Raw genomic sequence first — 23,129 nt, 5'->3', positions numbered from 1 at the left:
GAACAACAAGTTTTCTGCATCCCACCCAAAAGTAACTGACAATAACAAGGACATTGCACTTACCCCATAAACTCTCAGGACCAGAGCCAGAATGAACCCAAAGACCATGAATCAGAGAAGTGTGAGGAGTGGGCCCCTCTAAAGTGCAGGTGTCCAAATTTTGATATTGATATACTTAGCAAAATTAAACCCAAACTCACTGGCTGCTACTGTAATACTCTCCTACTTCATGTGAAAACTTGTCTCAATTTTCTGGTTCATACAAAATATGGTGATTCAAACCTCCAACGTCTCCAAAGACTCAATCATCTGTAAATGCACAGCTTTCACCTGGGAGCCATCATTTATCAAACACTGTACTAGAAAACATACATACTGTTCTTGCTGAAGGTCATATTCAACAAAAGAGCAATCCCCTGTTTCCGGGGAAGAGCTCTTATCCGCACAACCATCACCTACCTGAAGCTGTATAGCGAACCTGGCGCACTGCTGTGTTCAGTTTAATGTCCAAGCCTTCTGCCAATGCCACAGGAACACAGGAATAACCGTTCCTCACTGTCAGGTGGCTGCCAGTAAACTCAAAGTCATCATCCTAATGAGGAGAGGAGGGAATTTAGTTCCACATTTCTTTCTTTTTTTTTTAATATTTATTTTTTCAGTTGTAGATACAATATCTTTATTTCACTTTTATATGGTGCTGAGGTTTGAACACTGTGCTTCAGGTGTGTTGGTGAGCACCCTACTGTTCAGCCCCCAAAGCCACAACCTCAGCCCCCCCCCACCATTTTTTAATAAAATCTATGTCATTTGCATCAAGTTCTAAATGATAATACTGAAAAAATACAAGCTTGTGGGAATAATCACTCAGTATTCAACTACAGCCACCCAAAGAAAATTAAGGAGAAACAAACACCAATGTGCCCCAAATCTTTGGGGAGTGGGAGTAAGGCAGTTGCTTTTCCCCTATATCGTCAAATTCCTACATCAGGGTTGGGGTCTGTAGCTCGGTGGTAGAGTGCTTTCTCAGCACAGGTGAGGCACTGGGTTCGATCCTCAGCACCACATAAAAACAAATAAAGGTCAAAATTCTTTAAAAAAAAAAAAATCCTATATCAAGGTCCAGATTGTCCATGGGGGATGGGCATGGAAACTCAGACAATTAACAAAGCAGTTTATTTGATTTCTGAGTGCGTTAAATATTTGTAGGACATCAGATTCACCATCGTAATTAAATTTTCCTTTACCCTAAGAGCAAAATCAGTCTTTATTTCTTAAACTTAGATTTTTAAAATTGAGGAAGATTTCCAAAAACTAGCCAGTCAAACTAGATTAGGGCAATCCAGGATTATACAAAGGCCCAAGATAATCCATATAGTTTAAAAAAAAAAAAAAAAAGCCAAGTTTTGGCCTGGAAATTAAGAATCTCCAAAGTTATCTTATTTCTTTGAATTTGCTGAAAAAGAAAATTCTATATAGAGAAATGTTTGAAGGCTAGTCAATCAAACATACCCTAATCTTTGGAATTAGATAAAAATATTGGGCAGGCAGCAAAAATTTCACTACTTTGCACTGACTCATCTGTTCCCCACCAGGTCAGCTAAAAAACTGCTTGCAAAATCTAGACTATCATGACTGTTATAAATATATGTGTACTGAAACCTCAGAGGATAATCAGTGAGCTTGAGGGCCTAATTTAGAATTTGGATCTGGAATGTCCCCCAAAGCTCCATGTGTTGAAGGCTTGGTCCCCAGCTGGTGGCTCTACTGGTAGGTGGGGCCTAGTTAGTTAAAAGGCGCGGGTCTCTGGGATGTGCTTCTGAAGGGTCTCTTCTGTCCCTCTGCTGCTCTGACTCTACCTCAAGCAGCCAGCTGTTCTTTTGGTGAGCTCCGCCTCACCAAAGCCCAGGGCAATGGAGCCAAATGACCACAGATTGAAAACATAAGCCTAAATCTTTTCTCCTATAACTTGGTTTTCTCAAGTAGTCATATCACAGCAACCGAAAGCTGACTAACACAAGTGAAAAACTATAAAAGAACTGGTTAATTCTCTAAGATTTTACCATAAACAAGTCCAGTCCTAGTTAATTCAAATATTAAAGAATAACAGTGACAATTTAAAGATTAATTGTTAGATTAAGAAGCCAGGGGGGGCTGGGGATGTGGCTCAGGCAGTAGTGCGCTCGTCTGGCATGTGTGCGGCCCGGGTTCGATCCTCAGCACCACATACCAACAACGATGTTGTGTCCGCCGAGAACTAAAAAATAAATATTAAAATTCTCTCTCTCTCTCTGTCCCCCTATCACTCTCTCTTTAAAAAAAAAAAAAAAAGAAAGAAGCCAGGGGCTGGGATTGTGGCTCAGTGGTATAACGCTTGCCTAGCATGCACAGGGCCCTTAGTTCGATCCTTAACACCACATAAAAAAATAAATGAATGGAATAAAGGTATTGTGTCCAACAACAACTAAAAAAATAAATATTAAAAAAATAGTCAAATGATTTTACTAGGAAAACATGAAGAAAGCAAAAATACGTAAGTAAAATTTTACTTTACTATAGAGTCTTAAAATTGGCCAAGGTCTCAGATTTAAAGATTAGTCCTTTTAATATTCTAGAAACCCTGTACAAGTCACCCTTAAATATAGCATAAAGCAGGTAAGACCTGTACACTGGGAACTTTAAGACATTGCTGAGATGAAGAAAATCTAAATAGTGGAGAGATAAACTATACTAAATTGTGGAGAGACAATCTATACTACTCAAGGATTAGAAGGAGCCCACACCCATATTGAGGACTGAACTCAAGGCCTCATGCATGCAAGGGAAGGATTCTACCATGGAGCCGTATCTTTGACCCAGAGGATTCTTAAGACAGCAATTCCTCTTAAGCTGATCTAGAAATCTGATGTCCTCCAAAAAAAATTCTAGAAGGTATTTTTTGCAGAAAATGACAAGCTAATTCTAAATTTTTTATGGAAACAGAAAAACTAACATAGCCAAAACAATTTCAAAAGAGAACAAAGTTGCAAAACAAATCAGTACTTAAAGATTTTAAAACTTACTTTAAAGCAATAATAATCAAGATTTTGTGATACTGGCATATGGATCAACTGATAAATGAATAGAAAAGAGTAAACTATAGACTCACACTTACATGGCTGAGTGATTTTCAACAAAAGGCAAAGATACAATAAATAAAAAATGATGATGTTGAAATAATTAGATACCCCCCCAAGGAAAATTATAAATTCTACCTTTACTTCTCATTAGATGTAAAAATGAACTAAAATGGATTAAAAACAAATAAAAGAATTTAGACCTAAACCCAAGAGCTGAACCTTCAAAACTCTGAAAGGATAATATAGAAAACCTTTGTGAGCTCAGGTAAGACAAAAGATTTATTTATTTTTTCAAGTTTTCAATGGACCTTGATTTTCTTTATTGATACATGGTGCTGAGAATTGAACCCAGTGCCTCACACATGCTAGGTAAGTGCTCTGCCCCTGAGCTACAACCCCAGCCCAAGACAAAAGATTTTTTTAGGGTATAAAAGGTACAAAGCCAAGGGATGGGAGATGTGGCTCAGTGGTACAGCATGTGTTTAGTATGCATGAGGCCCTGGGTTCAACCCCCAGCACAACCAATGAAAAAGGAAAACCATGGGCTGGGGTTGGGGCTCAGTGGTAGAGCGCTCGCCTAGCACTTGTGAGGCCCTGGGTTCGATCCTCAGCACTGCATAAAAATAAAATAAAGATATTGTGTCTAACTATAACTAAAAAATAAACATAAAAAAGAGAAAAACCATGAAGCTTTAAAGAAAAGATTATAAATACGACTTCATAGCCCAGAAGATGGAAACATCCCCAGTGTCCATCAGTGCACCAATGACAAGCTAGCACTCTATGGCATATCCTCGTGGTGGAATACTACTAAGTAATAAAAAGGACCTATCTATGCTGTTCAATCTGTTTACTATAGAATAAGCAAAACTATAGTGATAAAAAGCAAACTACTGGGTGTCTAGGGCCAGGAGCCAGGATGGGGTATTAGCTGCGAAGGGGCATGAGAAAATTTTCCAGAATGATGGAAATGCTCTTTATCTTAATCATAGTGGTAGCTCATGACTATCTGGCAAATCATCAAACTGTTCACTTAACATGGGTGAATTTCACTGCACATAAATGATACCTCTTACTAAAGCTGTTTAAAAATACACAAAAATTAACAGTTTATCTTAAGGTTACTCTGAGATATGTACTTCACAAAATAAATGATAAAAGAATTTTACCTGATCCCAATGTTTAAGGGAAAGTGTAGAGAGAGGTGTGGCATTAGCAAATTCGAGATTTGCAAAATGCCAATCAAGTATCTGTCTGTCTCTTGACGAGAGGTACACATCACTGGAAAGTAAGGACAAGGGAACAAGAGTTAATAGAGACGTCATTATGGTTCTCAAGGGGCAGATAATGGAGTCTCAGTAAATGTATTGGAACCTAAGCTAGGGATGGGGCTTGTGACTTTTATGATGAAATTATAGTCAGAAAGTAGAATCTTATCTGTCTTTATTAACTGCTTTACCCCTAATGTCATGAACAGTGACGAGTTCTTCTCAGAAAGCAAAGAACAGTGGGGCCTCATTTATCTGGAAAAAAGACTTCATACTCAGTCTTCTTGCAGTATCAAAGTTTATTATGAAAAATTTTGTTTTAGGACTTTATAGCCAAGGATGAGAAGCATCCCTGACTAGAGAACAGAGGAATTTTGCACATGGAGCATCTTATCAGCATGCAGTTACTGTCCCAACTCTCAGGAAAATAAAGTATGACACCTTCCTAGGCCTCAGAATTATGGAAAGTGAAAGCAAAGGCACTTCTAGCACACTCAAAGACACTCCACCTTCACCCAAACACTAGATTTTATGGAGCAAGGTTATCTTCTCACAGATAATCTGTTTAGATACCTAAAATTATTACACATTAAATTATAAAGGAAGGGGATTAAAAACCTGAAATTTGTTCATAGATATTTTTCATTCATTAAACAATTTAAAATACACTTGCTGAATATAAAAGCGCACGTTTTCCTTCTAATTCGTACATAGAATGAATAGGCGAAGCTATCCCTCTGAATGTTCAGGTTTATTTTCCTCACCTTGGGGGATTGGCTTCCAACTCTTGAAGTTTTTCTTCTAGTTTTCCTTGTGTCTCAGCTAACTCATCATATTCCTGATAAAAAATTTTAAAGTTAAGTGAATATGATTTATCCTGAAAGGTCAATATTTATTTATCAACCCAGCTTATTTTTCCCATAAGGGGCATGTATGTTCTGGCCACATATTCTGTCATAGCTCAGGAATTTTTGATCTTAGAAACTGTAAGCCTGGGACAAACTTGGGCAGAGGGAGAGTGTGCAGAAAGAGAAAAGGGGAGGAAGGAAAAAAAGGAAGAAATATACTAGTAGTATGCTACAAAGTATGGATGAAAAATAATAGCTACTACATTTCCTGAGCATTTACATTGTCCCTAGCACCAGAATAAGCACTTTGGATACATAACGTGATTCTCACTTTGCTACTACCTCCCCCCAACATGAGTTACTATGAACACCACGTATGAATGAGGTGATTAAGGAGTCTAAGGTCACAAGACTGGGAGATACCACATTAGGGATTTTACCAGACAGTGTGACTCCATGTGACTTTATTTCATATTCATTACTATTATTCTAAACTGTGAGGGTAAAAATTCCTCAGAAAAAGCAGATCCTAAACTGAACTAATCCCATAAGTCTCCATGGTTGGTAGTGTCCCCAACCCTCTTCTTGGGTACTACAACACCTGTGATTGGCTAGTGATTATCTTTTTTCCCCAGAGTCCCCAGATCTGTGCTGTTTCTTAGAATTCCAAGAGAAACCAGTCAGGCACACTCGCTACTGCACCTTGCACAGGGCAGTCAGATCTCTATGCTTGCTCTTCACCAAGAACTCGGCAGTAATGTCTCTGGGTGGCTTCACTTCAGATGCTTCTTTATATTGCTGATGGAGTTCTTTAATTTTCTCTTTCAAATTTACCATCTAAGGGGAAAAGTACAAATTTCCCATTTCAGAAAGAAATGTAATTCACTTCTAATTACAGTACCCTTGTTTGGCTCCTCTACTAAGCTTTTATGTTAAGGTCCTTAGAATTCTTCAATACCTACTCCACATCACACAATTTGAGAACAAAACGACAATCCTTCACAGAGGTGTGGTGCTGTCAACTACAACAGGTTCTTCTCAAACGAGAGGGAAGGAGTATACAATTGAACAAAATGTACTGAAATGAATTTAATTTCCTAGAAAAACAATCTACTACTAATTAAACTTATCTGGGGAAGCCAGTTATTTTCTTAGATACATAAAAGTGCTAAATCATCACACAAAGAACCTTATGGAACCATTCTTTTTTTTTTTTTAATATTTTAAAATATTTTTTTGGGAGTTGTAGATGGACAGAATGCCTTTATTGTTTGTTTGTTTATATATATATATATATATATATATTTTAGGGGCCTTATTTATTTAAATGTGGGGATGAGGATCTAACCCAGTGCCTCACGCATGCTAGGCAAGTGCTCTGCCACTGAGCTACAGCCCCGGCCCTGGAACCATTCTTAATGTCAGTTTTTAAAACTGACATTAACTGTAAGGACATGGGTGACAGAATCCAAGAGTGGGCCCTGTAGGTCTCCTGCAGCTGGCAGCTCTCCCCCAGTCATTCTTCTCATTCCATCCTTCCCCTACTCATGCAGATGAGCTGGAGACCTCTTTGACAGAAATGAAGAAATGAGATAGAGTGAGAAAGCGAGGAGACCCCAGTCACAAGGCACACCCAGAGTTTGCACTGAAAAGCCCCCGACCCTCACTACAGGGGCTTTCGCCCTAACTGGTATTATTCTGCAGTTGGCCAGATGAGGAGAAATAAATGGTTGAACTCAAATAGTCCAGAACCTGGAGCTAAAGTGGAGGTGGTGGTAGTAGAGCAAGGCCCTTCCTTGGCTGGAGAATGGGGAGGGAGGGGGCTGTTCGGCTCCTCAGTAATTATGGTGATGAACTGGCTGCTGATTTGTTGGTCTTCATCGGTGGGTACTCTGGCCCCAGTACAGCTGATCTCTCTCTGATCTTAGAATTCAGCAGGAATACTGGGCCAGCTTTGGAAGAGTTAAAAAGACACACAGGAAGGACCTATTTCTCCTAACAATGACTTCACAATGGTGTCATACTGAAAGACTGACAAATACAACTGTGTCTTTCACTAGTCATTATTTTGTTAATAATAACGAGCTCCAGCTCTACAGACCTTCTCTTCATGGAAAAACCCAGAAATGCCTTTAAAGTTTCTAAATGAAAGGCTCCCCCCGCCCCCACCGCCGCTCCCCTGCATTGAAGCTTATCTACAATGAAAATAAATACAGACTTTCACCTTATTAAGAAGTTCTTTCAGTTCTTCCTGAGTTTTCACTATCTTCTTCCAGTGCTCAATCTGCTCATCTTTGACATGCTTTTCTTGTAACCTAGGAGAGACAACACGTATGCCCCGGCCACACAGCCAGCTCTGCAGCACAAGACTAGCCATGTCTAGCACGTCCAGGGACATCAAGGCCCACTGGGACTTGTAACACTCAGGAAGAAGAAAGTTGGCCGGTGGCAAATTATTATATGTTAAATACAGCAATAATGTCATAAAAGCTATCAATTTGAGAACTGAAAGGGGCTTTAAGGACCATGAAATTATTTTAAATGCTTTTTTCCTTTGGGATTTAACAATTTCATATGAAAACTAGTTGAAATTAGACTTACTGAAAACTTACAATATAAACAACAAATCTGTAAAAGGAGTTCACTATACAATAAGCTGTTACCAAAATACTTACTGAATGACAACTTCCAGTGCCTGGCCAAGGGACACAGGCTTATTATTGAGAACATTGAAGTCTAGTTGATGACTAAGGTAAGATGTAGCTTCTAGCAACCGGTTAAATTCTTGCTCTACCATTTCATCTTTCTCTTTAGGAACCTGAAAATCCGAAGTATAGCAGAGTTGGTCCTTATTAAGACTAACACCACTCACAAAGACACAAATGCTCTGAGGTTTAAAAAGGTCAAAATATGTATCTCAAAGGGAAAAACCTTTGAGGACAATGATTTGAATTTTCTTTTCTATGAAGTGGTTAAGTTCGTTTAAATGAGATGTGAAATGTTTTGGCCCTGATTACTTCCCTCTTTTCCCACTCTGCCCTCGGATCTTGGACTCCATCCACCTCCATCAACAGCCATGAGATTTACATGGTGCTAACTGAAGCTTCATGGAGCACGAGGTGCACTGAGCTGACATGCACTGAGTTGAGCTGGGCTGACATGCAAACGACACACCAGATAAGTCCTAGGAACCAAAACTACACTAACACACCTGAGAACCTTCCAGAATAGGGGCAGGATGGAAAAATAAGAAGCCCACGTTATCTGCTTCCCCTAAGATGACAGAATTTCAGGAGGGAGTAGGGAAGAAAAAAAGTGAAATATATGGCTACTAATAAGAACACATTAGCACCTTTTGCAGAGTAATAATGTTTTATGGTACCAATAATTTCAGAGCTAAATGCCCAAAGTTTCTAGAGAGACTAGAAGAGACTGAGATACCAGAAGGCTTGGCCCCTCACTGTTGTAGAGGAAGGAAACAAATCACAAAACAGGTCATCAAGCAGCAAGACCACGTCATAGGCCAGGCAGTGCCCTTGCCCACTGATGTCATTGATCGACATGCATCCCTCTGCTACTGCTTAATTCTGCCCCAAAGCAAACTCTTTGCATCCTGCTGCTGGATTCATGGCAGCAAGAGAAGAAAAAAGCATGTCTAAGGAAAGCATCTCTTGCTATAAGCTGGGCATTGACTGGAAAATGGAATTCAAAACATGGACATTCACTTTACAGTCTACGTAAAATCAGTAAGAAGAAAACAAAACACTAAAGCATATTCTAGTAAACACTAAAACTAATCAGAGGTAGCTAACTGCTGACAAGATCATCACAGTGAGAGTCTACCTGTTTGAAACTCCTTGTTTTTGCCCTTGCAACCAAACAGATGAGCCTCTACCCCTTTATTGACCATACAAGTAACTCTCTGAGATGAGCAAAAAGAATCTGGTGTTTAATGCAATCTGCAGGAAAAAAAAAAAAGAAAGCTCTCTTTGGATCTATATGAACACCACAACGGATTTAATCAAAGTCATACTTGAAGCTTTCAGTTCTGTAAGACTACTCGTGGGATCAAGGTATCCTAATGAATTAGAGAATCACCCTTAGCCTAAAGAAAATCTAAATTCCTAAGAATCTTTTGGTTTGTATTGAGAAATGAGGCCGAGAATCAGGTCCTGGATACGTTGTACCATTTATATACCAGGGCAGTCCCAGGACTTGGTGGATTCAAAGACATCCAACCTATCCACCCATGGCCAAAAAAGAGGGCTCTTAGCGAAAAAGACCTTCTTGTTAGGAATTTCATCCACTTTCTCATCATCACTTTTCTTCATTGTCATCGTGGTCATATAAAGAGCAACTCAAACAATGAAATTCTACTCAGAAATTTGCTATTTCTAATGCAACTACTGCAAAGATGTTCTGCAAAGATAGTTCTCCTTTCAAAAAGGAAACAACTATATTTTAACATGAAATCTATAGTTATGTGATCTTAATTGATCATAGATACTATGTGCAAGACTGGTTTTTCTGGAGCACAAAAAGGTGGCAGTTCCATATGTGGCTTCTAAAATGCCTAACAAGAGGATGCTACAGCAGGAAGGGGGACTAGATCACATATGCCACTACTACAGGGCAGAATGTGCCAGTACACAAGAATGCAAATGAGACAGATTAAAGCTCCTCCAGTGCCAAATGGATGGCTTATTTCAGACAAGCTTTAATCTTTGCAGCTAGGGTGACAGTCACATAGGAGGTTTCATACTGAGAAAGTAGGCAGCACTCAGGCTCAGTAACTGGGTCCAGGATGTGTGGTAGAGAAATATTTAAAGGGACACTGTCAAGGTTAGAGGGACCAAATTGACCTTTTGTTTCTTCCCTCTGTTTTCTGAGCAGCTCGCTTGATTCATTACACTTTCCCCTTTAGTCTACCCACACTCCCCACAAAAAAAAACTGACGTTTTACATGCGCTTTCAATGACAAAAACTCAAATGGCACCAGCCCAACATATAGGCGCAACTCTACAACAACAAACCAGTGTGAATGTGTGATGGAGAGGATCTTCGAAAGGAAAAGATTTAAGTGTCAAGCTTTTAATGGGTTATTGTAAACGGTGAGGAAAATGATTTGAAAAATTATGAAAAAATACCTTGACAGTGTCCTTTTAACCAGTGCAGCAGAGAGAGAAATAAACTGTAAATAACAGCCCAACAGCCACTTCAAGTTTAGTTTTGTACGACAGCAGTAAAATCAAGGCTTTAAACACATAGCATGACAGAAGCATTCTGTTAGCTCAGAAGCTGCAACCACCAGAGAAATAAGGACAGACTATACAGAGACCAAAATGAGAGTGAAGGCATAGAAATGGCCAAAAGAAAGGCAATTTTAAAAAGGCAGGGAGTGGGGAGAGGTGTCAGAAAGCAATGGGGAACAAAGCAAAACTTAACAAAAAGAAAGGAAAAACATAGAACAGTAACAACAAAATCAAACAAAAATCAAACCAAAAAATTACTGCCACATTCGACTGACACCAGATGACAGGACTGCATCTCTGGGACACCACTCAAACCAAGGTTTAGCTTCACAAGATTTGTAAAATACAGTCAGCAACCAGGCCTCATTGGCCTCGTCAAGCAACCACTGGAGGGTTGCACATGTTGACACCTGGCTGTTCTCCCATTAACTTTAATATTCCCATTCGAAATTCAAGGAATATTTGGAAAATAGTAAATAAAATACTTATCCCCTGGGCAAACAATACTGACCAGGATAAACCCAAAATGTGTTTTTAAAATACATTTAAATCTTGAATCCATTTCTAAAAATAAGTAATTACAAATGTTCTCTTTAATATATCCAAATAACAAAAAGAAATTTTAGCAAATAACTATCTAAGCACCCCAAACTATCTCTGTTTCAGGTAATTTTCCCTCTTGGTGACAATTCTGAGATTCTATTAGTTCTGCCAATAATTATGAAAAAAGTATATCATACTGGAGTTGAAATATTGCCAATCTCTAAATAAAAGTCACAGAAATTTTAATTTTATTTGACCATTTTATTCCAGGTCCTTAAACGGTATCCCTTCTGAGAAAGGAACTCAACACATGATTAGGAACCAAGTTAGAAGGCAGGTGAATTTCCACATTATGGCATAATAAGAACTTTTAACAGCAAACTAAGTAGCATTTGGGGGGAAAGGATCAATAATTTAGCACCTTCTATCAAAGAAGGAACACCAATTAATATTATTTTAAACAGATATTCATTAGGATTTTTCAAAGCCATTTATTTTTCTCTATGAAAATTCCAGGTAAAATGATGCCTTTCAAATTTGAAAAGAATTTGATGAGTATCACTGTTCTAAAGGGTTCAATTCTGTGTTGGTCCTAAAGATTATATGAAGCATCCCTGAACATGGTCGGAGAAGGGCAGCCTGAGTGCCCAGCTCGCATAGAAAATACTTAGGGAAAACCAAACATCTTTCTTGACTAGGCCCCTAACACTGCAGAAAATATCTCAAAATAAGGACAGCTCCCTTTAGTTCTGTCTCTGATCACACTCCATCAATACAAGATCTTTAATTCTTCAAAAACATTTTTATCTATATTGCTTCCAGTCTTCAAAAGCTTTCTAGCAGCAGAGCTTAATGTGCAGCAATGGTCCCATAAAAAATCACATTTTTGAAAAAAATCATAAATGGCCAAATTTCAGTCACTCTCCGAGTCCCCCACCCTTATACCATTTAGCACTTCTAGAATTATGGTAAGACAGAAAATTAAGATTAGTTCCTCTGGTTAAGACCTGGAAGAAGAAATTTACACCTGAAGAGTCTCTACTTCAGATTATCCCAAACAGCCATAGGTAGGGCTTATTCCCTTAATGGGAAAATAAGGACAAAATTTATCCAAACAAAATTCAATGTGATTCTGTAAATCGAGACTGTTACTCTCCACCTTGACCTCTTTAACTCATGAATCTTAAAGGGGATATAAATAACTGACTTACTTAAAGCAGGGATTAGAGTGTGGAGAGGCACATGAACATCTACCATAGTTCATTCTTGCAGTTTTTAGCACACAGTAGAGGCACTCAATAAATTCTTCTTAAAGGAATAAATAAATATAGTTTGGAAAAGCAAAGTCAGGATCATAACTTTATTTGAGGAGGGGGAAACTATTTTGGAACTGTGGGACCATTAAAGGAAGACAGGAGATTTTTATTATAGAAACAGGGATTGGCAGTCGTGATTTTAAAGGATTCAGGAAAGAAATACTGCTATTAAGATACTTAAGATGTTTCTTCAAAGAAAGATGAAAACCAAAAAGGCTAACAGGCCTGTGTCAAAAAAATAAATAAATAAATCTCTATGTGAATACAAATGATGTTGACATCAGTACTGGGCAGACCACCACCTGTGGTGAGAGTGGAGCCAGTCCCAAGAAGTTACTCAAGATCCGCTTCTCAGTTCTCTTTGGATCTACCTTGGAAACAACACAAGCTCCCTGTCTTCCTAAGCTTCCTAGAGCAGAGCACTGCAGTAACCTTGCCATGCAGAATGCTATAGCACTGCAGGGGCTGAGGGACCCTCCCCAGTCCTTTTGAAAAACAGAAATCTAAGGCCTCCAAGTTACTAGCTGGTACACAGGAGAGGCAGGAAACACTCAGAGCCCTTTCATCCCCGCTTCCCCATATATGCTTTCAGTCCCCTCCCTGGCAGGGCCCAAGATGTTCCTGATAGAAATCACCCACTTCTCCCTGTCCAGTTAAAGCTGATTACAGCGCAGGGCAGCCTCTACCTCCATCAACCAACAATCCGTGACAGCTGCTCTGTTGGCTTCTTTTTTTTTTTTCCCTCCCAGGCTTAGGGTTTGGGAGACCCCTTCTATTGACCAGGTAGCCTTACTAACCCTACAATATTTTACACTCTACGTTATAGCCCTTCACAGAACACTCCCTGTTCTAGACATTCGGAGCCACAAAATAAAATTCCCCTGTCAAAAACAAAACTGAAGCTCAATATTGTACCTGCTTATGTAGGACCAGACAGCACAGAGAGGTAAACTCTAGGATCCTGTGATTGAGATTAGAACAGTAACAACATAACCTTATGGTAGCAAAAAGGCTGGGTATGAAAATGTCTTTAAGATAATATTATAAAGTAGTACTTATGGGGCTGGGGATGTGGCTCAAGTGATAGCGCGCTCGCCTGGCATGCGTGCGGGTTCGATCCTCAGCACCACATACAAACAAAGATGTTGTGTCTGCCGAAAACTAAAAATAAATATTAAAATTCTCTCTCTCTTTAACTGAGTAACTAACTGCTGGCCTTGTACAGGGTGACAGAATTATTTTTTACTTACTAATAACAGAACCATTAAATTCTGTTTTGTCCAGTTGCACACTAAGAATGGAAAAACACAAACCCATTTTATCTAACAGTTGACTAAAGGAAATTCAATGGCTTGAGTAAATTTCTACATTAAAGAAAGCTCTCTGAGGAGGAGACTTGGCACACACAACCATACAGACAAAATGGCACACACTCATTCTGCACCATCTTCCCTGAAAGAGCAGGCAGAACAACTATGGGATGTGAGCCAAAATATCACCCAATAGGTTCTGGCTCTTCTACATATTCACTACAGTGACCTTAAGAAAACAATGGTAGTTTTAGTTTATTTCAATCCCCAGCAGAAAAGGAAAAATGACATTACTGACCTACTTACCCCTTTAGATTTCAAAAGCCCTGAAATATATTTATTATTATAAGCATAAATAAGTAGGGTTCTCTGTACTTGTCCTGTAAGCCAAAAACTAGTCTATCAATCAACAGCTGTCCATTATTACTCTGAACCAGACTATTGGAGACAGAATAGAAAAAGATACTACAGTAACATGCCTTCTAATGTTTGGTTAAAGCAAGAGACACTCAAGGCTGCAAAGAATTCTTCCCAAAATTTGAGAATACTTAGAGACTCTTCCTTACCACTTGGCTACTGCATCAAATACAAGCATACCAACTCAAGAAAAATTCCTATACAGATCAGTGATGACAACTACCAATTTCACCTGGAAAATATCTCTGCATACAAAATGCTGAAAACCGCATATTCACTCAGTGCTGCTCAAAGAGCTGATCCTGGTGAGATCCAGAGCTCAAGTCAGAACACAAGTCAATGTACCACTTTTCTTTATAAGAAAGTTTTGCTACCAAAAAGGAAAGTCACCATCTGAACAAGAGTGTAGCTAATGACATACTTTATCTAAATAGTACAAGCTATTTATCTCATCCCATACTGGAAACCAAAAGTTCAAACTGGCAGCCCACACTCAAGGGGAGGACGTACCACTAGACGAGTTAGAAATAAATGTCTGAAAATATTATTCTGAAGAGGGTGGGGTGTAGCATAGTAGTAGAATGCTTGCCTAGCAAGCAGAAGGCCCTAGATTCAATCCCCAGCACCACACAAAAAAAGAAGGAAAAAATAAATAAATAAAGGTGTTAAAATTCATCTAATACCAAGAAAGCATTTCTCTAAACATCTTACTAGAAAAATTTCTCTCTTTACTGTTAGATTAAATGAACTACTCTACATTCAGGAAAGTCAAAGAGAGGGTGTTCTCAACCATCAGGGACTGTCTTTCCTGTGGGCTCTCGTTTATTAAGGACTACATACAGTGCTTCAGAGCCTACTTCCCTGCCTCGGATCTGCACATGCCTGACTACCTACATCCAAATGCCTCTGATCCTGCCTCTTCCCCTGCTCAAAGACCTCTGATGTTCCAACCTGCAGACTGGCCTCACAAGCACACTCCTCCCCACCCTGAACTGTAGGTGTCTGTCTCCTATCCTCTCTTCACCCTCCTTGACAGACTTAGTTCTCTGCTTCCTTATACCTTCCTCTGCTTCCAATGCCTTTCTCCTCTATAACCACAGGTTGGAGTCTTCTCCAATCACTCTCCTCCTTCCTTCCAAATCTCTCTCCTGACCCCTCCCCACCTCCGCATACGCCCTTGCTTCATTGACTCTTGTGGCAATCTGTTCTATGGAACCCTAGGCAAAACTGCCTCGACTAAGCTTCTGATAAATTTATGGTGATATGTGTGTGATTTGCTTCCAAAACATTACACAACACACACACACACACACACACACACACACACACACACACAGAGCAAGAAGAGGATATATAAAACAAGACTGGAAAACAGGGTTCGTTATGGTATTCCCTCTACTTTTGTGCATATTTAAAATTTGCCATAATCAAAAATTGGGGGGGGGGGAAGGATGATTTGTGTTATTTGTGCACAAGTACTATGGCAGGAACTTATTTGTATCTATGCCTTTTTCAGATCTCTGTAGAATAACAGAAATTTATTGAAATTTTTAATTAACCTCTACTTCATCCTTACTTTATTCTGCCAGGTGCCTTAAACCTGGAAGAAATCTGGACCAGGATGGTATATTCCTTGAAAGTATGTCCTTTTCTGATATGAACACCATAAAGCCTAAATGTGGATAGGAATAACTGAGGATGTCCCTAGAGACCCAAAATTCAAGAGTTGGGATCATCCCAGTTTTAGTAACAACAGGGAAGCCAACATACACACAGCAAATCTTCCCTTGTTCAGAATATAAAGATAGTAAAATGCTTGTATCATGGGAGTATAGCTCAGTGGCAGAGTACTTGCCTAGCATGAATTTGATCTCCAGCATTGAAAAAAAAGGGTGCTTATATCCCATGAGGTATGGACTCTCACCCTGACAGGGGAGTTGATAACATTTCTGTTAATGCAAACTTTGGAATTTTATTCATCCCTAAAAATTCAGAACTGACTCAGCCTAAGCCTACCTTATAGTAGTCAAACTGTTCGTTCTCATTCACCCAACCAATTATCAGCTTCATACTACTGTCTTATTAAAAATACGAAGCTCCTATGCTTCTGGTCAACAAATACTTGAAATATATTTGAATAAGTACCACCATTTGGCTATTAGCCCATCAAAAGCTTGAGCCTATAAACACAAAACTGAAGTCATAAAAAGCACACAAAGCCAAAGCACACAATGAAGGCACAATAAAAGAAATGAAGAATCAGATTTCAATTCCATAGGTCTCTTGGAATAAGTGGGCACAGCCAAATAAAAAAAAGATTAGCTAGCTAGCTACTAGCCTTCTTCATTCAGAGTTAATAAAAGTCTAAATAGACACGTCAATTTGTACATTTATAATAACCCCTTCCTATATATAGCACAGTTAGAAAACAACCAAAAAATGTCATTATTTCTCAGTTTACATCATTTGTATGTATATTCACACATTACCCAAGTTTTCAACTAAATCAAAGAAATTCTGAAAGTTCTGTTTGTCCTCAACTTACAGCTTGTCCATTGGCTTCATAAAGTGGGCACTTTTGCTTGATCTTGGCCAGTTCCATATTTACTTGTTTGCTGACCACAGCCATGGGATTTCCTCCTAGAAAAAAACTCAAACAATTAAATTCAGCATAGCCGTGAGAAGAGGGGGAAAACCTCAAAGTGAGAATATTTTTGTTCAAAAACACTCAAAACTTACAGTATGTAAAAATTATATATTCTAAAAAACAGTCAAATTAAAAATATGTAAAATAAGCAAAAAATTATCCATCATCCCACCCTTCTAGATTTTAGGTACATAAAATTATCTCCCACATAAAGGGTAATACATTGTTTTTGTGATCTTTTTTTTAACTTAGCAATATACCATGAATATTTTATGTTACTACGGACCTATATAATTTTTAGTGGCTATTTAATTCTTACCGGGGTGTGTGTGTGTGTGTGTGTGTGTGTGTGTGTGTGTGTGTGTTGAGAATTATGTGTGTGTATATACTTATTATTTATTTTTTATTTTTTGGCATTGTCTTGGAGATTGAACCCAAGGGTGCTCTATCACTGAGCTACAATCCCATGCCTTTCTATTTTTTATTTTGAGATAGGATCTTGCTAAGTGGCCCGAGTCTGGTCTCAAACTTGCAATCCTCCTGCCTCTGCTTTCTAAGTAGTTGTGATTGTAGGCATGCACTACCAAAACAGCACATTGTATAATAATTTAATCTTCTAATCTGTGGATACTAATGTTCTGCTATTAAAATAATGCCATGGGCAGTAGAGCACCTGCCTATCATGTTCAAGGTACTGGGTTCGATCCTCAATACCACATAAAATAAATAAATAAAATAAAGGCATTGTGTCCAACTACAATTTAAAAACAAAGAAAAAAAAAAGCCATATTAAAAATGCTTCAGCCAGGTGTGGTGGTACATGCCTATAATCCCAGCAATTCGAGAGGTTAAGGCAAGAAGATCACAAGTTCAAAGCTATCCTCAGCAACTTAGTGAGACTGTGTCTAAAAAATAACAATTAAAAAGGGGGGGGGACTGGGGCTGGGGTTGTGGCTCAGTGGTAGAGTACTTGCCTGGCAGATGTGTGAGGCACTGGGTTCGATTCTCAGCACCACATATAAATAAATAAAAGTCCATTGACAACTTATATATATTGACTATATATATTGACAACTAATATATATAGGGCAGGGAGGGCTTAGCTCAAAGGTTAAGTGCCCCTGGGTTTAATCCCTAGGAACAAAAACAAAAACAAAAATTCCCTAGTACTAAAAACCCCAAACACAAAATTGTCCATGACTCTTTTCTTTTTTATTTTGTTTATTTTGTTTCAGATAATTTCCTAGAACTAGAAAAAGACATCCTAGGTCAAAAGATTTGATTCATTTAAATTTTGTTTGTACATATTGATATATCCCTTCAGAAAGACCTTGGTAATTCACCTCTCACTAACAAAAGAAAAACAGACCTGCTAGGTTTTGAATATGGTTTGTTCCCTCAAAATTCATGCTGGCATTTAAATCCCACTGTGAAATAATAAGGGAGAAGAACCTTAACCCATCATAGTGTTTAGAGGTGGGGCCTTTTAGAGGTATTCAGGATTGGAGAAGGTCATTAGGGTGAAGTCTCATGATTATTTCATTGGTGGCTTCATAAGGATACTAGCAGAGACACAGACACAACACTGGCATTCCAAGTCTCTTGCTATGGGATGATGATCTGCACCACTTCAGGACTCAGCAAGAAGGCTATCACCAGATATATCTTGGCCTTGGACCAGAACTGTGGGCCAAAATTAATTTTTATTTATAACTCACCCAGTCAGTAACATTTTGTTACTGGTTAAAAAAAAAAAATTAACAAATAGTACCCAAACCAAAATATTTTAAATTGCACCTATGGCTTTAAGATGTAAGCCTAACAATCTTATTAGTTTCAGACTGCATATTATGGCATAAAACCACAAATGACTTACCAAGACCTGTTACCACCATTGCTCCAAGATCAGCTACATAGTTTCCTTTGCGAAATGTAGCAACTCGTCCACCCACACGATCCTGTTTTTTAGAAATTAAATGGCCAAAATCATCAGTTCTGTTTTAACCACAATAACCTGGCACACAGGGATTGATTTCCATAATTTAAAAAGAAAGAGTGATTTAAAATTTACATGGAGTACAATCAATAAAGCAGGCACAAAGAACAAATGAAGTTTAATTCAAAGTTAAAGTAAAGGTAACATAACATGCAAGAAGTATAGGATTAAATGATGTGATACAAAACAATTTGCCAGAAGACATATATTGTCACTGATTCTATTATCTTTCTAACCAGCTGTCTATAATACCTCTTCACATACAGATGTGCAAGGATGTGCAGGGGCCACCCAGAGAAAAATGTACGTTCACAGACTCCAACACTTTTAAATACCAACTTTCTACCACTGTGATTTCATTCTTGCCCCGCCCCCAATCCCTATAGTTATCTGTGAAACTTTTTTCCCTCCTCAGATGGGTCTTGCTATAATGCTCAGGCTCGTCTTGAATTTATGGGTTCAAGTGATCCTTCCACCTTAGCCTTCCAAGTAGCTGGGACTATATAAGGCATTGCATCACCATGTCCAGCTTAGCTATGAATAATTTTAAAAAATTTTTAAGTTACAGGGGCTGGGATTATGGCCAAGTGGTAGAGCACTTGCCTAGCACGGGCGTGACCTGGGTTTGATCCTCAGCAACACATAAAAATAAAGGCACTATGTTGTGTCCACCTACACTTAAAAAATAAATATTTTTTAAAGAAATTTTTAAGTTATATATATATATATATATTTATAAATAAATGAACCTTTATTTATTTATAAATATATACATATTTATTTTAGTTGTATGGACCTTTATTTTATTTATATGTAGGGATGAGACTTGAACCCAGAGCCTCACACATACTAGGCAAGAGCTCTACCACTGAGCTATTAACTCCAGCCCCAGCTGTGAACAATTTGATAAATATTTCTCTGACAAATTGTTCTCCAGCATAACCCAAAGGGCAAAGTCTACTGAACATAAGCTGCTGATAATAACATTCATCACTCGCTGTGATCCATTCTTTATAGGACATATCAGGGCACATACAGGATTGCCTGGAGCCCTTAGTTTGGGCAATGATTTAGCAGATAAAACTACACATGACATACATATTTTCTCTACACTAGAAGAAGCTATAAATTTTCATAAAAGATTCCATGTCAATGCTAATACTTTACAAAAGCGTTTTAAAATAACTAAGGAACAAGCTAGACAAATAATAAAACAATGTCAAAATTGTGTGACCTTTTTACCACAAGTTAATCTTGGAGTCAATCCTAGAGGATTGATACCTAACCATATTTGGCAGATGGACATCACACACTTGCCAGAATTTGGAAAATTAAAATATTTGCATGTTACAGTTGATACTTCTTCTGGATTTTTGATGGGCTCCCTTCATGCCGGAGAAAAAACTAAAGATGTTATAGCTCATTGCTTACAAAATTTTGCCACAGTGGGCATTCCAAAACAATTAAAAACAGATAATGCCCCTGGTTATACGTCTACTTCTTTTAAACAATTTTGCTCATCATTTGGCATTACTCATATAACAGGAATCCCATACAATCCACAGGGACAAGGCATAGTTGAAAGAGCTCATCAAACTATTAAAATGTACTTATTAAAGCAAAAAGACAGAATTGGGAAGGGGTATATATTCCCCAAAGATAAACTTAAAATAACCCTTTTTACTCTAAACTTTTTAAATTTGGATTCATCAGGACTTAGTGCTGCAGAAAGGCATATGTGTCCAAAAAATGTACATAAGCCCAAGGTACTTTGGAAAGATATTCTAACAGGACAATGGAAAGGTCCTGACCCAGTAATTGTCTGGAGTCGGGGGTCTGTTTGTGTGTTTCCATAGGAAGAACAGCAGCCGATTTGGATTCCAGAGAGATTAACTAAAGCGATTTCTACAGACCAAAAAGAAGATGATTTAGCTCAAATCCATAACAGCTGATATCCAAAACTCCAATTTGGCTATCCTTACATCTGCGACAGAACCAGGATGCTTTATTCAATATCTATTTTATTATTGCACTTTCCCATATCATGAAGTTCTATTTTGTTTTTTTGAGCTCATACAGACCTAGGTTAATGTTTTGCTGATCAGTTCTATTTTTTTTTTTTTGACTATAGAGTTTTTAAACATTGCAATAGAGATTTTACCTGTAAAAAGTTATAAGGCCTTTACTATTATGTTATGTGTTGTATGTATTATGTGTGCACACTTGTGTTTTGTGTTATACGTTTGAACGTACGTATGTCCATATATCATATATGATGAGCGCTCAAGAAAAAAATGGATCCAAATATTTTTTTTATTCACGTGATTTAAATGGTTTAATTTAAATTGGGTAAATAACTGTTAAGAATTGTTTTAATATGTAAACAAAAAAAGGAGGTTAACAGATCTGTTTGTTTACTTTCACCTTTCCTTTTCATTATATTTAATAATTCTCTTCAAGATAATGTAAATTGTTAAGAAAATTGTTTTCTTTTAGTGCCTTCTGGAATGTTACATAATTTTTTCTTTAGCCATTATTGCCAGAATTCCTATCTTCATCCTAGTGCCAGTGAAGACAAATCTACACTGTAAAACTAATCTACAGCTTCTGCAATAGCCATCACTGAACTGCTTGCAGAACTTGCCTAGACTATGTATCACTTGTATGCATTGTGAACTCATTTGTATGCATTGTGAACTATCTGTTAGTGCATCAACTTGTGGTAGTGTTGGGGTATTTTTGCTGATGATGTCATCGGTGGTTCAATTTTTCCAACAAGAGCCGTCAATTGGCTTGGTGTATCTTCCTCCTTTCTGCTTGTCATGATCATTCAGCTAAAATTTGGGGGCCAACAGAGGTGAGGCAAAGAACCTCACCCCCCCGCTGGTACAAAGACCTCTCCACAGGTGTGGCTGTATACTGGACCGGTAGTCAATGACAGGTAAGATCCAATTACAATGGTACCAACCTAAAACAGGAGGCTGACGCCCTGAGGTCAGCTCATCCGAAGACGGGTAAGGACCATATGTAGTATTGGACAACCTAAGGCAGGCATGGTCCCTAAGCCACATGCTTGTTGTTTAAACAGAGAGGGGGAGATGTTGAGAGCCACAGCCCAAGGGGCCCCAGGAAACTTCCAGCTGCCAGAACTTCCAGCTGCCGGCTGATGATTGGCTCACAGCGGCCCCAGCAACATCTAGCTGATTGGCTCCTCTGCGGTGATGTTCATTGAGCTGTTTCCCTGCCCTTCAGACTGCCAGCTGATGACTGGCTCACAGCGGCCCCAGCAACATCTAGCTGATTGGCTCCTCCACGGAGCTGCTCATTGGGGGACTTCTTTGGCTCTGCCCACGCAACCCAGCCAATCGGCCTCAAGGGCAGGAGGATTGTGGGAGGTTGAGAGGCTTGTGGAAGCCGGTGGTGGCAGTTGGGCTCTGAGGGTTTTTTCCCTGAGGAGCTGTTTTGTTTGGCGTTTGTAGTTCTAAAAATAAAGTTAGTTTCTTTTGACAAGTGGCTCCTGAATTGTGTCAAGCCAGACTTCGGCAATCACTAAATAGGCTTAGGTACCTCTGCTGACTAGCGAATCTCAATTATGGGAAAACTTTACTGAGCTGGAGTGATAATTTATTGTATATAATACGAGGAGCATATTCTATAAACTCCAGATAAGCAAACAAAAAAACCCCAAAGACAAGCCTAACTATAAACTAACTATAAACTCCACATGGGTGAGGATTTACAACAATCCTATTATTACTTATTAAACAAATGTTATCTGAATTAATAAATAAAGTATTACTTTTAATAAAAGACTATATTGAAATATTTAATTTTAATTTCCCCACTCCATTATTTAGGTTACCTGAGAAGTATGTTTTTTAAAACGATGGGGGCTCAGGGAGCCTTTAAGTCACTGGAAAATAATCAAATTTCAAAAATTATTCATGAAAATAATTTCCATAGTAGCATCCTAATGTGATGCTCTTTCCCTGCTGTGTGCTATCAACCCTTTCCTCCTTCAGCTTCTACTTCTCCAGGGCTAATAATTAAGAGGATATCTTGGGGGTTATGGCTCAGTGGTAGAGCACTTGCCTAACATAAGTGGGGCACTGGGTTCTATACTCAGCACCACATAAAAATAAATAAATAAAATAAAGGTGCTGTGTTCTAAATACAACTAAAAATACAAGTTAAAAAAAAAAAAAGAGGATATCTTGGCTTTATCATGCCCTAAAAGATGGCTCCCACCTAAGAAACAACTCCTTTTCTTTGACTTTCAAACAGGGAATACAATTCACGACTGAAAATAACTGCTTCCTACAAAAGGTAAAGACCATGAATGCCCCAAATTTGAGTTAACTGCAATAAATAAGGATCTGAAAATATCCATTCCCCTACAAACTTTATTCATTAGAA

At 38.4% G+C, this 23,129-nt stretch overlaps 1 protein-coding gene across 2 annotated transcripts in view; it reads right to left on the bottom strand.

The window, feature by feature from the left end:
* Kdm1a (lysine demethylase 1A) overlaps positions 1 to 23,129 on the bottom strand; it is a 65,919-nt gene that overhangs the window by 5,215 nt on the left and 37,575 nt on the right. For both annotated transcript variants that reach the window (XM_078025585.1, XM_078025586.1), the window contains 8 exons: positions 18,594 to 18,675; positions 16,616 to 16,710; positions 7,908 to 8,050; positions 7,457 to 7,547; positions 5,935 to 6,069; positions 5,149 to 5,222; positions 4,286 to 4,397; positions 460 to 592 (listed from right to left, as the gene is read on the bottom strand). In XM_078025585.1, the coding sequence (XP_077881711.1) occupies positions 460 to 592; positions 4,286 to 4,397; positions 5,149 to 5,222; positions 5,935 to 6,069; positions 7,457 to 7,547; positions 7,908 to 8,050; positions 16,616 to 16,710; positions 18,594 to 18,675 (865 nt within the window). The remainder of the gene's footprint in view (positions 1 to 459; positions 593 to 4,285; positions 4,398 to 5,148; positions 5,223 to 5,934; positions 6,070 to 7,456; positions 7,548 to 7,907; positions 8,051 to 16,615; positions 16,711 to 18,593; positions 18,676 to 23,129) is intronic.

This window comes from Ictidomys tridecemlineatus, chromosome 11 (assembly GCF_052094955.1).
Source record: "Ictidomys tridecemlineatus isolate mIctTri1 chromosome 11, mIctTri1.hap1, whole genome shotgun sequence".
In the NCBI taxonomy this organism is placed as follows: Eukaryota; Metazoa; Chordata; class Mammalia; order Rodentia; family Sciuridae; genus Ictidomys; species Ictidomys tridecemlineatus.
Note: the sequence above shows the minus strand (reverse complement) of the source record. Positions and strands in the feature narration are given on the sequence as shown.